Source organism: Lodderomyces elongisporus, chromosome 6, assembly GCF_030384665.1.
Source record: "Lodderomyces elongisporus chromosome 6, complete sequence".
Taxonomy (NCBI): domain Eukaryota; kingdom Fungi; phylum Ascomycota; class Pichiomycetes; order Serinales; family Debaryomycetaceae; genus Lodderomyces; species Lodderomyces elongisporus.
Window position 1 is genome coordinate 547,294 of NC_083678.1, and position 12,511 is coordinate 559,804.

General features: G+C 32.8%; 3 protein-coding genes across 3 annotated transcripts; 1 reads left to right on the top strand and 2 right to left on the bottom strand. All coding sequences in view use genetic code 12, as the record gives it.

The window, feature by feature from the left end:
* Positions 1-4,316: 4,316 nt before the first annotated feature.
* PVL30_004695 (uncharacterized protein) lies at positions 4,317-4,574 on the top strand (the record flags this gene model as incomplete). Its single annotated transcript, XM_001524789.1, has 1 exon — positions 4,317-4,574. The coding sequence occupies one exon, from the start codon at positions 4,317-4,319 to the stop codon at positions 4,572-4,574; it is 258 nt and encodes an 85-aa protein (XP_001524839.1).
* A 2,551-nt stretch (positions 4,575-7,125) lies between these two features.
* On the bottom strand, positions 7,126-7,713 carry FCF1 (rRNA-processing protein fcf1; the record flags this gene model as incomplete). The annotated part of the gene is made up of 1 exon (XM_001524790.2): positions 7,126-7,713. The coding sequence occupies one exon, from the start codon at positions 7,711-7,713 to the stop codon at positions 7,126-7,128; it is 588 nt and encodes a 195-aa protein (XP_001524840.2).
* A 670-nt stretch (positions 7,714-8,383) lies between these two features.
* Positions 8,384-10,519, bottom strand: SIA1 (purple acid phosphatase; the record flags this gene model as incomplete). The annotated part of the gene is made up of 1 exon (XM_001524791.2): positions 8,384-10,519. One exon carries the CDS (start codon positions 10,517-10,519, stop codon positions 8,384-8,386), a length of 2,136 nt encoding a protein of 711 aa, XP_001524841.1.
* Between the last annotated feature and the right edge of the window lie 1,992 nt (positions 10,520-12,511).

Consider the following 12,511-nt stretch of genomic DNA (forward strand, 5'->3'; position numbering starts at 1 on the left):
TCCTCTTTCTTGTCTTTTCTGGTTACAAGACAAACAAGAGTTGTTAAACCGTTATTGGATCAATTTGTGTGTATAAAATACTACAAGATGTTTATATATATATATATATTATTCGAGAAAGAACTCAAGGGTATTGTAAGTTCAAGTATTCTCATTTTGTTGTTTATACATTAGCTCTGTTGATGGTAAAGTCTCTAATACAAAAGTTTGACAAGAAACTCAATCTTTTTGTTTTTTGCAATACAATTGTCACGTGAAACACTCTCTGTATCTAGTAGTTGTTAAGATCAGTGCATATATATATATATATTGTATTAACCTGGGTAGAAGGTATGGGAAGAACAAAAGGTGCGGCTAAATACTTGTTGATTTCTTTTTTTTTTTAAAATTTATTGGTTTTTTCTTTTTTAATTTTCATATAGAGACTGTCCAAGATCTCAATGTGACTGTCAAACATCTAGAATCCATTTCCTGTACTTGTACTTTACTTTACTTTATTTTACTTTGTTGTATTGTAATATATTCTTTCCTTCAGCTGTAGAGACCCCTTTCGAACCTGTCAATGTGCCCAATTCGGAATAAATCATTCTACAACTATCATACTACTACTACTATTACTACGAGTAATCTATTAATAAACTTATCCTCTCTTTCCTAATATTCCTTCTCTGTCCTACAATATATATATATATATGTTTTTTTTGACGTGTCGTTGCTTAATGGCACGAGTCAATTATTCCTCTCTATTCCTTTTTTTTTCTTCCTTTCCTTTCCTTTCCTTCGTTTCATGGTTGTGAATGGTTTAATCATACCTTTTGTATGGTCGTGTACCAAGTAACTACCAGCCCAGACTCTGAATAATTTATTCCATCAATGCAAGACTAAGGCGGGTTATATACTTTGTATTATCACATGGTAGCAGATACACTATAAGTATGATTTTTTTTCTTTCACCCAATAGGTATTATGACACAAAACAGTTAACATAATGTGACAAAAAACTAGAATTAACAAAATTTGTTTTGTGCAATTTCTATTTTATAAATTATATTTTTAGAAAGGATACATATATATGTATAAAGTTCTTTTTATCCCAATATACACTACTTTTTTACCTCCTATTTTCTCTCTTTTTGTATTTTGTATTTTTGCAGCCCATGTGGGAGAGTCTTAATTTTCATAATTTTTATTTAATTATCAGATTTATATTGTAGGAGTGATTTTATAATGTGAATGTCTCACGCGTGTTGGGAAAAAGGGAAGAGAAGCAAGACCTTATTTCCTTGTAGTCGTGACCCAGTTTACCCAATAAGTTTATATGGTTCGATGATTGAAAAAAAAAAGCCACATATTTTTTTATTTATTTTGAGGTGTATAAGTTTTACTTAGGTTAGTAGCACTTTTAGTCATGTGTTTATACTTTGTAAAAAAACTCGAGGGTCATCTCATCGGTTAGTATAGAACAACTAGTCTGTTATTATTTTTGTTTTGTTTACTCTTTTTCCATCGTCAACTAGAAGTATAGTGAAAGAAAAGAAAAAAGAAGCTAGACAAAGTTTTCCGCGACTTGTTTGGAGAGGCAGGTGGAAACAGTTTAGGTGTTTGATTTACAGTGCAGATTCAACAAAGAAAATTGTGAATGATAACCATGGAAGACTTTGCAAGGTAACGAAAAAAAGCTAGATGTTCTCTGTTCTCTATTTTTATTCTTACGAGTATACTGTTTTATTACTCAAACGTCTTTTGTTATTATGTCATTATACTTCTAAATATCAATATACAATTGTCAGTGGACAATTGTATGTATGAAGAAGATATATACGCTGATGAGCAAGAAGCAAGAAGAAGTAAGAAGAAACAAAACATCAAAAAAGCAAGCAATTAAATTTAAGGTACCTGAAACGATGCCACAGCAATAGAACAAAGCAAATACAATATAAAGACTAACACACGAAGACGATAACTATTAGTATCTAGGTTGTGTATTGTACATTTTTAGAATATGAAATAGAGCAAACAATACCAGAACAATACCAGAATAAAGAATTGATAAAGAGCAACAAGAGGGTGCAATTGTGTCATATACTACACTGTAGCATCTTCTTAGTTTGTAGCAATGATGTAAGTGACACAAAATGTGTTTACTATATATTATATTATATTATATTATAATACTTTTCGTGTAACATAATTTATCCGACAAAAAAAACAGGACTAGATAAGTAGAGTGAAGTAATTATTGAATTAGGGATGTTTTATACTGAGCTTATACTAACCAGTGAATTGTATAGTGGTTGTGAATTTAGTAGTAGTAGTGGTAGTGGCAAGAAAAGAAGAAGAAGAGTAGTAGAAACATGTATAAATAGAAAGTGTTCTAGAATGAGTGAAGAAGTCTCTTTTTTTTTGTTTAAAGATATAAAAAGAGTAAAGTATATACTTCAATGAAAAAGTAGATGAGCTTCCCTCTAGTAAAGTTAAGAAATTTTGTTAACATATATACACAGTTGTTGTAGATAAGAGAACCAACGCCGCGTGTTGCTATATTTAAACTTTGCTCTCCTTTTTTTTTCAATACTGATTATGAAATCTCAGGGGAGGGGAGGGGGGGTGTAAAATCGACGGAGAAACAACAGCAGAAAAAAAAAATTAAAATTAAATAAAATTAAAATAAATAAAAACGCGCACTTAATTACGTAATATTAAATGCAAAAAATAAAAATTTCTGTTTCTTAAAATTGTTTTGGCAAGTTCCAATTTCTAAATCTTGAATAAACAGGGAATAGTTTGCATAGAGAGAGAGAGAGAGAGATGTAGAAGTTTTGTGCTTTTTTTTTTTGGTTTATTTTTGCCTTTGGTGGCTTTGTTAAAAAAGGTTTGGGAGGAAAGTGGGGAAGAAGACTCCTTTACACAGCCCACACACACAGACAGACAAACATTCTGATGTCCTCCACAGCAATTCTTCTTTTTTTTCTTTTTTTTCTTTTTTTTATTCTGCTCTTTGGGCAAGTCTGAGTAATCCAGTTTTCTTTTCTTTACTCTTTACTTTGTACAATTGCTTGCATCGTGCCTAAGGCGAGCCAAGGGGGGAAAACGGAATATTAACAAAAATATATATATTAAAATTCTTGTCTAAGAAGGCTTCCGAATAAATCCATTTTTGTTTTCTTTTTTAAGCATCTCTTAAATCTCTGTTATATTTTGCAAATGTGCCTCTGTATATACTTTATGAGATGATGTTGTAAAGCTAAGCCCATGTAGCTACCAACACTTTCAATTGTACTAAAATTGGGTGCACTAAAGTCTTGTTAAAAAAGCAAAGCCAGAAGATAAAACAAAAATAAGAAGAGGTGTTATTTTGTCTGCATTGGGTAATGAAATATACTACTTGGTGTCAATATGGTGGGTGAGTAAATGTTAGATCGTTTTATTCTTTTGCTGAAAGAGAGAGTGAATTAGAATAATGAATATTGTTGTGTGTACCACGTTGAATATAAAAAAACTTTTTATTTAAGAAAATCAAGTGGTAATAGGTTGAAGAACTGCATACAGTGTATTCCATATTCTCTATCTATCTATCTCTCTCTTACCCCCCCTTTATTTTTTTTTAATATATCTCCTTTGTTCTTTTTTTTTAAATTCTCGAGAAGAACAAGAGGTCTGTTGAAGGCATAAGATTTACTCCTTCTCTTGTATTCTATTTCACTCTTTGTTTAATTTCTTTATTCCACACATATTGCGAATTTGAAATTTCGTGGAATTTTTTTATTTATTTTAATTTTTAATTTAAATTTAAATTAAAAATTAAATAAAAAAGAAATTTATAACTCATAATTACACAAAAGTAGTATAAGCGAGATACATCTTACTGTGACTGCCTGAGTGACAGCAGCAACAGCAGCATTTAACTATATACAAATAAAAAATAAAATAAAAAGAAGAAAAGGAAATTTACAAAGTGGCACAGTGGCAAAAAAAAATAGAATATACATAGAAATTAGGAGAGTGTATCTGTTTGTTAGTATGTATGTATGTCGTGTAACCCTTTTTCAGAGTCATATTACTGAGTATTGCTCTATGGCCCACGAGATTTCATATTTTATGTATTTTTATTTTTTGTAGAATTTTAAACTACACGGGGGGGATTCCCACATGGACATGGCAAATATATAAATACAGGCACAAATCTCCCTTTTTCAATCTCTAAACTTTCTTCCTATTTCCTTTTCCTCTTTTCTTTTTTTTCGCCTTAGAAATCCATCACTCGTTGAATTACATACTAATTCCTAATTTATAAAGCACACACTTAAATATTCATAATGCAATTCACTCAAGTCCTTGTTTCATTGGCCCTTGCTGGTTCAATCCAAGCTAAATTCCACAACACCACCTCAGGTGCTGCTGTATCCAACTCCACTGCTGGTGGTGCTGGTGCTTCTAACTCCACTGCTGGTGGTGCTGGTGCCTCCAACTCCACTTCAGGTGGTTCAGGCTCATCCAACGCTGGTGTTGTTGCCAACGCTAACGTCTACGGTGGTGCTGCTTTGGCTGCTGCTGCCATTGCTTTGTTGTACTAAATTTAGAATAAGAAAAAAAAAAAGAAGTACAGCTAAGACTGAATTTTCAAACTTTTTTTTTATTATTATTATTATTCATTTTCTACAATTGACCAAATTTCCATCCACCCTTTTCCATTTTTAAATGACTAGAAAGAGATTGACCTCACAAGAAAAGTACATTGAACAAATGGAAGGAAGAAATGTTGAGCATTTACTATCATCCTCCTCACACACACACACACACACCCTCCCCATCTTTTTTATATTGTATTATAAAGTTTAATTTTTTTTTTTACATATAAATCCTTTTTTAATTTTTTTTTTACCATCATTAATTTACAAAGCATCAAAAAGAAATAGAACTTGGTTTTATTATACAGACAGGCACACTTTTTCCTCCAAAAAAATGAAGAAATAAAGCTAATAATATCTTTTACAACAACAGATTTTCTTTCTTCTTTTTTTGGTGGACGGATTAAAATATATACATTTTTGTTTAATTTTTTACTTTTATCAATATATATATATTTACATACATATATATTATTACACTGCCACTAAGGAAGTTACACAACTCACCTTGGCCTTAATTACAATTTATTTAATCTTTTTTTTTTTTAGTTTAGAAACTTAATACAATCTGTTTTTTTAGCTTTTTCTTTTTTTTTTACCAATGTCTTTAACCCCTATGTTAACCAGTGATGTTCACTCCATTTAACGATTTGTAATCGTCTCGAAAAGTTTGCACACCTGCTCCTCTCCCTTCCCTTCCCCTAAAAATAAAACAAAATTATGACCATAGGAATAGGAACAAAGCTGCGGAAGTAATGGCAAAAAAGAAAAAAAAAATAAATATATAAAAAAATAGAATTTAAACATTACGAAAATAGTACTTAAAATGAAAAAAAAAATAGAGAGTTGTTGCACAAAAATAAAGCTCACGAGGCGGACCTTGCCCTCCCCTCCAAAAAAAAAAGGCGCAGTTTCTATACACACCTAAATATATATATATAAATAGATCAATGTACAGAGACACCACCAGCAACTAACCAACTACCGTATAACTTATATCCGAATAATCCACAATCACGTTGTTCTTCACTTTGGAATACACAATGCTACAAGTAAGTAACAATAATCTCAGTTTGTGGGTGATTGATGTTGTAGTACTATTATTACTTTTCTCTTTTTTACAACTTTTTTCACGTGTCTCTCATTCTCATTCTCTCTTTTTAATCATTAATTCTCCTATTCATACTCAAGCACAGTGAATGTGTGGCTTAGCGCAATTGGCAAACCATCCAAAAGGTAAAAATAAAAATAAAAGAGAATGTTTCCCTTTTGGGTAATTTAATCAGGTGCTCAAACGAAACAAAATGATTCCAGACAAATAATAAAAAAAATAAAAACATTGCCACAATATCCGAAATACAACACAATTAAAAGAGAGACAAGATTTTTATAAAAATAAAAAACAACAAAATATTTGCAACACAATTCTTGCAAGACCCTATATTTCCCACACATTCCATTAACAAGCTTCAACACAGAACAGAGCAGCCAAACTCTTTAGTGCCAAGATCACATTGCTCAAGCTTTTTTTTTACAACCATCACCTGCCATCACCAAAAAATAAAGTTGAATTAAATAACTTGACCTTTTTGATAAATGTTTGTAGAAAAAAAAAGAACAGAACAAAAAAATTAAGAGGAAATAGGGAATCTACATCCACAAGAAAGGTTTTTGATTTAACTATTAGGGTGCTGCAAAAGTTCAATTTCGATCTAATAACTAACACTACTAGGACTTGAGTTCTCGCTAAACATTTAACGGCATTTGTCTAGTCCAACACACTCCTGCTTTTTGTTGTTTTATCTTCTTTTCTTCCTTCTATTTTTTTTTTTTTTTAATCACTTGTTTTTGACCAGTTGTTGAAGAGCTCATTAGTATAGAAACTTTGTAACACCACGAGGCTTATCTCCCGAGCTATACTTTCCACATTGCACCAAGTTTCAACACACGAAAATCAAATAAATAAATATAAGTTAGTGTAGCTTATACATCCAGCAACAACAGCAACAGGAACAACAACGTGGCCAGTCAGTGAATCACACCAGCTCATTGTAAACTTGGTAAATTATTAACACTAACCAAGAAAAAAACAATATAAGGAATGGTGAAAAAAAATTAGAAAAAATCACAACTGGATTATCAAGTACTATATTGGAACACGATAGATTGTATGAAAATGATCAGCAAAATTGCGTAATTTATAATGCATTGGTTAATATTGTAGATACTGTGAACACCAAACTTTTTCGTATCCAAATCCTCAATGGAACAACAACTGAAGAACCAAAATACAAACGCAAACAATTGTGAAAAGAATTTCATGACAATGAACAAAAAACAAAATGAATCACTCGTGGCTCATCTGGCAAGTTCTCAAGTGCCATTTCTCCCAGTATTCCATGACATCCTTTATACTTGAACTAATCTTCTCTATCTTTCTTCCCTCACACTCTTCTCCACTCTTTCACCTCCTCTCCCCCCTCCTTATCAAGTCCATCTAAAACACATCTGGCAACCTCTCGACAACATACGAGTGTGCACCAACACTCAACAATGGCACACCAGGGACTTTTCTAATCCTTCGTTTCAAATCAGCATCATTGGTAGCCACAATATAACACTTGTGCTGCATCACTCTATTCACCAAACAGTCATCGGCATATGTACCTGCATGAGAACACTTTAGTCTAGTAATCCTAGGATCCTTGGCCAACTTCAAAGCAATACGATACTTTGACCCGAGCTTCTCCAACTCAGCCATCACACAATCGGTGATTATTGGTATACATTTCGCCATTAAACAATCCATTAACCCACGGATAATATCAATCTTCTTTTGAATAGAAAAATTTATAAAATTTGTATCTATAAGCACTTGGTACGGTGGCTTTATCGCATCGTTGAACTTGAAAAACAACGCAGACGATACTTGCGGCACATGATGCGTAAGTTCAGGATCATCCTTTTTACTACCGCTGGCAGAATTGGCATCTTTTAAACCATTCTTATTTGCAAGACGAGGATCTTTCTTGGATAATGTACGCTTCACTGCAGCAAACTTTCTTGTCTTTTTAGCCTTTCCCATTGATAAAGTTTGTTTTATAAAATAACCACTGATTGGTTTGTAATGAGGCAGAAAAGAAATGGAAATGGGAAAATTGAAAGAAAAAAATAAATGAAAAAAATGAAATTTGGAAAACAACGATATGAAACCAGTGCTGTAATCGTTAAATCGTGGTAAAACAATGATAAAGTAGGTTATGTTTTATCTGAATCTGCCCACGCGATGAGTACTCGATACCCTCTCTAGATTTATTTTTTTTTTAATGTTTTTTTTTAAAATTTTCTGAGTGAGAAATCTTTTTTGGCAAGTGCAAATTCCTTCATTCCTGCTCTTGCACTACCACATGTGTTATGCTTTTGTTTATTACCAAGATGTTATAAACATTTATGCAAAGGTTTATCGGAATCATTGAAAAAGCCAAAAGTAAAATTCTAAAGAGATGACAATTGCCTTCTTCATAGATACTCTGTATAACATCTGGAAGTAATAGATAAAGGTGATTTTCAAAATTATTATGGTCGTTTCAATAAACACTTTGGTTTTTGGGTAAAATAAACCGTTTTACACTATTATTACCACAGATAAGTATATACATATATATGTATATACTAAGTAAAAAGTTTTGATTCTTTTAATTTAAAATTTTTTTAATAAAAAAAATATACACAACAAATTAAGTAAACCATAATCGTTAAATTTTTTTAGCACCGGTAAATAGGGTTATATCTTTTACAATATTCCGATCATCAACATTCTGTTTTTTAGGCTTGATCTGCTTGTTCTTCTTAGTAGCTCCATCAGCTGCAATTGCATTATTTTGATCATTTGTTTCTTCAACATTCTTTTCCTCGTTTTCTTGCTCTCCTTGATCAGAGACTTGATCAGAGACTTGGTCCGAGACTTGGTCCGAGACTTGGCCGGCATTGTCATTATTGGCTTCATTTTGACTCTTGTCATCAACATTTTTTGGAATTTCCTCAGCATCTTTGGAGCCTTCAGTATTGTCAGTATTCTCAGATTTTTGCTCAGCCTCGGGAGTATTTTGATCATCAACAAATAATGGCTCGTCATCCTTAATCTCATAAATCAATTGATAGTCAAATGGCGATTTATCATCCTCCTTCCTCTTCCAGCTGAGCACTCTCTTTGCCTTAAAGTCAACTTCAAACAACCTCAACTTTCGTACATAACGCTCATCGAGCATTGTAGTACCAGAATCACCAGTAATGGCATTGTAGCAAAGCCATATGCTCTTTCCAGGATCATTATCTTCTCCTGCAACCAAGCCTTGCCCACTCTTTTTGGGCACTTCGGACAATATACATGCATCATTCTCATGCTCGTGGCCAACAGAAACAACATGGTATCCACAATTCAAAATATCATCATGGAATTTGGTATTGGTATTCGTTTCCAAAGGATGCTTCTCATTATAAGTACCAATAATCTTAAAAACACCAACTGGTCGAAACTGTGGAATTGGATAATGGAAAAACATCAACTTGTAAGCTGGTGGCACACCATCGCTGCTTTCCTCGTGGTGGTAGTTCTTTAACCTATAAAGATAATTGATTTGCGTATTATCAATCTGCTTATTTTGTGAGTCAAGCACTGTAAGTTCAACACTCTGGCCGTATTCTTGTTCATTGGTAATCTTAAAATCATAATTGGTTAAACCGGAAACAGTTCTTTTCACATCATCCTTGGGTACAGTGTTTAAGCATCCTGGTAAACTTGCAAAAAACTCTAAAATCGACTCCTTTTCTTCTGCATCCACAATCTCATCTCCAAACGTGTAAACAAATTTGACCTTTGCAGCAAAAATGGGTTGCAAACTTTTCAAGATAACCGACTTGTAATCCAATGACCTTTTTGGGTCAAACAAGTCACCAGTAATAACAACGATATCTGGTTGCTCTTGTTTAAGTGAGGCTTCAACAAACTTCAAAGTCTTTAAATCACTAGATTTGCAATCTTCACCAAGAGAGTTACATTTACCCAAATCTTGTCCAAAATGCAAATCCGAGAGTTGCATAATCTTAAATTTGGTCTGATCAGTATAAAGTTGTTGTCCCGCTGAATCTGATTGTGCTTCTTCTTTTTCCTTTTGTTCCTTGATAAGATCAATTACATCAGCATTACTTAATTTGGCAACAGACAAAATAGGGTGGATCCTTTCTTTCTTGGACAAGTGTAGTGTTTGATGAAACTGTCTCGAGTCAACAAGGTCATTGCTTCCAAATAGTATATCAACTGCTCTAACCACGGGCTGGTCTTGTTTAATTGGGTTTTCAGTGTTTGTAATAGCCATCTTTTTGTAAAATCTGTAAATCTCATTACTACCACCATCATCATTGTCATTGTTCTTTTTACCTCCCTTGGTCTTTGCTTTACCCATCCCTTTACTTTCAACAACTTCGTAGCCCGGACGTGCCTCAAGAGAGATATCTGCGATATACCTCGTTGTTTCTTCAAATTTGGACATCTTGACAATGAGGTAATAGTCAAAATCGTAAATCCATTTCTCTTCTTCGATATGGCGATTCAATGGTGGAGTGAGCTTAACGAATCCTGGAGGGATATCCTTATCACAATTCACCTGTGTCTGGTATCTTCTGCATTTGAACAATTGCAAATCAGTGACAATGTAGTTATCTGAGAGAGTTATTCGTTGTAAATCAATGTGTTGATGGAGTAGCTCGGATTGTGTGGGGAGAGTATGCGACTGAACAATCCTATTATGGATGGTGGAGTATGCAAATATGATAAATAAGGATAGTAGAATTGAACTGAGGAGTTTTGTATAATGCCTATTAATCTTCATCATGACAGATTTTGGAGAAGGGAAGAATGAACAGGAAAGGTGGGGGTAGGTAAATAGGTATTTTTGATATAGATTCAAAGAGGAAAAAAAAGAATTGGCTTGCGTGTTTGATCTCCTTTATATATATATATATATATTGGTTGTTGTTGTTGTTGTTGTTAGGGTTATTTCAGTTAAAATGTAAATTATTATCACCAAAATAGAGATAGTGATATATCTTCTACTGACTCCAAATGAATATCTCTTGACTACTACCAAAGGCGGGACATAGCCATTTTGGCTAAATGATGGATCTACACTGGCTCTTTATATATATATATATATATATATGGAGGTTTACATTTGGCTAACTTTTCATGTATCTACTTGTAAATCTGAAGACGTAAAATGAAAAAAAAAATATATATATATAAAAAGGACAGCAGGCTTTTATTCATACACAATACGGATGCAAGTTGAAGTACAAGTACAAGTACAAGTACAACTTGAAGTTGAAGTTGAAGTTGAAGTTGAAGTACAAGCACAACTTGTGTATTGTTATGCAATGCATTCTATAATACGTGCCTACGCCTATTGTTGAGTATTTCAAGTTATGCCACTTTTCTTTTTCTCTTTCTCTCTCTATATTTGAGAAATTCGACAGATGGAGTTAATTTGATACTGAAATTGGACTAAGCTGAGTAAACCAAAAAGAAGAAAAAGGGAATGGGAAGACAACTTCGGAAGTAATCGTCTATGAAGAGACACGTCTGTGTGTCTGTGTGTCTGTGTGTCTGTATGTCTTCTTTTGTTTGTGCAAGTGCGTTTGTGTGTGTGTCTGTTTGTTTATAGACAAAACAATGCCACTATTATTACATGGGGCAAAGGCTGTTTCTAACCAACCACTGCAATGATAAGCAAAATCAGGCAAGTGAAAAAAAAAATCAGAACAGTTTAAACCAAATCTAAACTGGATTAATTAACAGTTTGTTTCTTCTTCTTCCACTTCTCAACTAACTTTATACACCCACACATTCGCTAACAGAGCTCAGCCTCAGTCTATATCCTGGATATTTGAACTAATTGTGACTGACACGTGGCGCAATTTAAAAAAAGAAGAAGGGACACCTCCAACAATTATCATGATAAGCAGAACCAACAATATCAAACCAAAAAGAAAAAAGAAAAAAATTAAAAAATTAAAATCAGTACATCGACGACGCGATTTTATGCACCAACGACCCTTCCTTCCATTCTTAACTGCAGTCAGCAAAAACAGTAAAATAAAACAGTAAAATAAAACAGTAAAATAAAACAGTAAAATAAAACAAACAATAAAACAAACAATTTTAAATTCATCTATGCAAAAAAGAGAAAAGCAGAAACAAACATAAACATGAACATGAACATAAACATCAGCTAACAAAGCAAATTACCTAACTCCATTGTTTCTTTTTTATTTTGCATTACATACAACTAATTCAATGGCTTACTCTATTTGCCAAACTCATCTTCATTAAGTTGACGATGAAAAAAAAAAAAAAAAAAGAAAAACATACAAAGGAAAAAGGCAAAAGATTAAATTAAAGCCAAAATTTAAAAGGTAGAGGAAGAGAGTATTGCGAGTCCAAATTAGAAACCTTTTGAAGGAGTAGTCTAGAACCACAATAATTTCAATTGTTATTTCCTCTAACCAACAAACTTTCATTGATTCTTTCAATTGTTTCTAACCTTATTGTCCTTATTGTATTTACTCGTTCAACGGGATTTTTTATTACGAATATTTACTTTCCCCAAAAGAAGAAGAAGAAAAAGAAAGAAAGAATGAAAGAAAGGAGATGATGATTTTACTCGGAGACACGGCCATGTATGAATGGTTAATTACCCGCCTTAGACAAATTTGATGAGCACTTACACAAACGCTATGGTGTAACTTTTTGTATATATATATCTATACATACAGTACACAGTACACTCAATGAATGAGAAAGCTTTGATCCAAATTGTATTACAAAA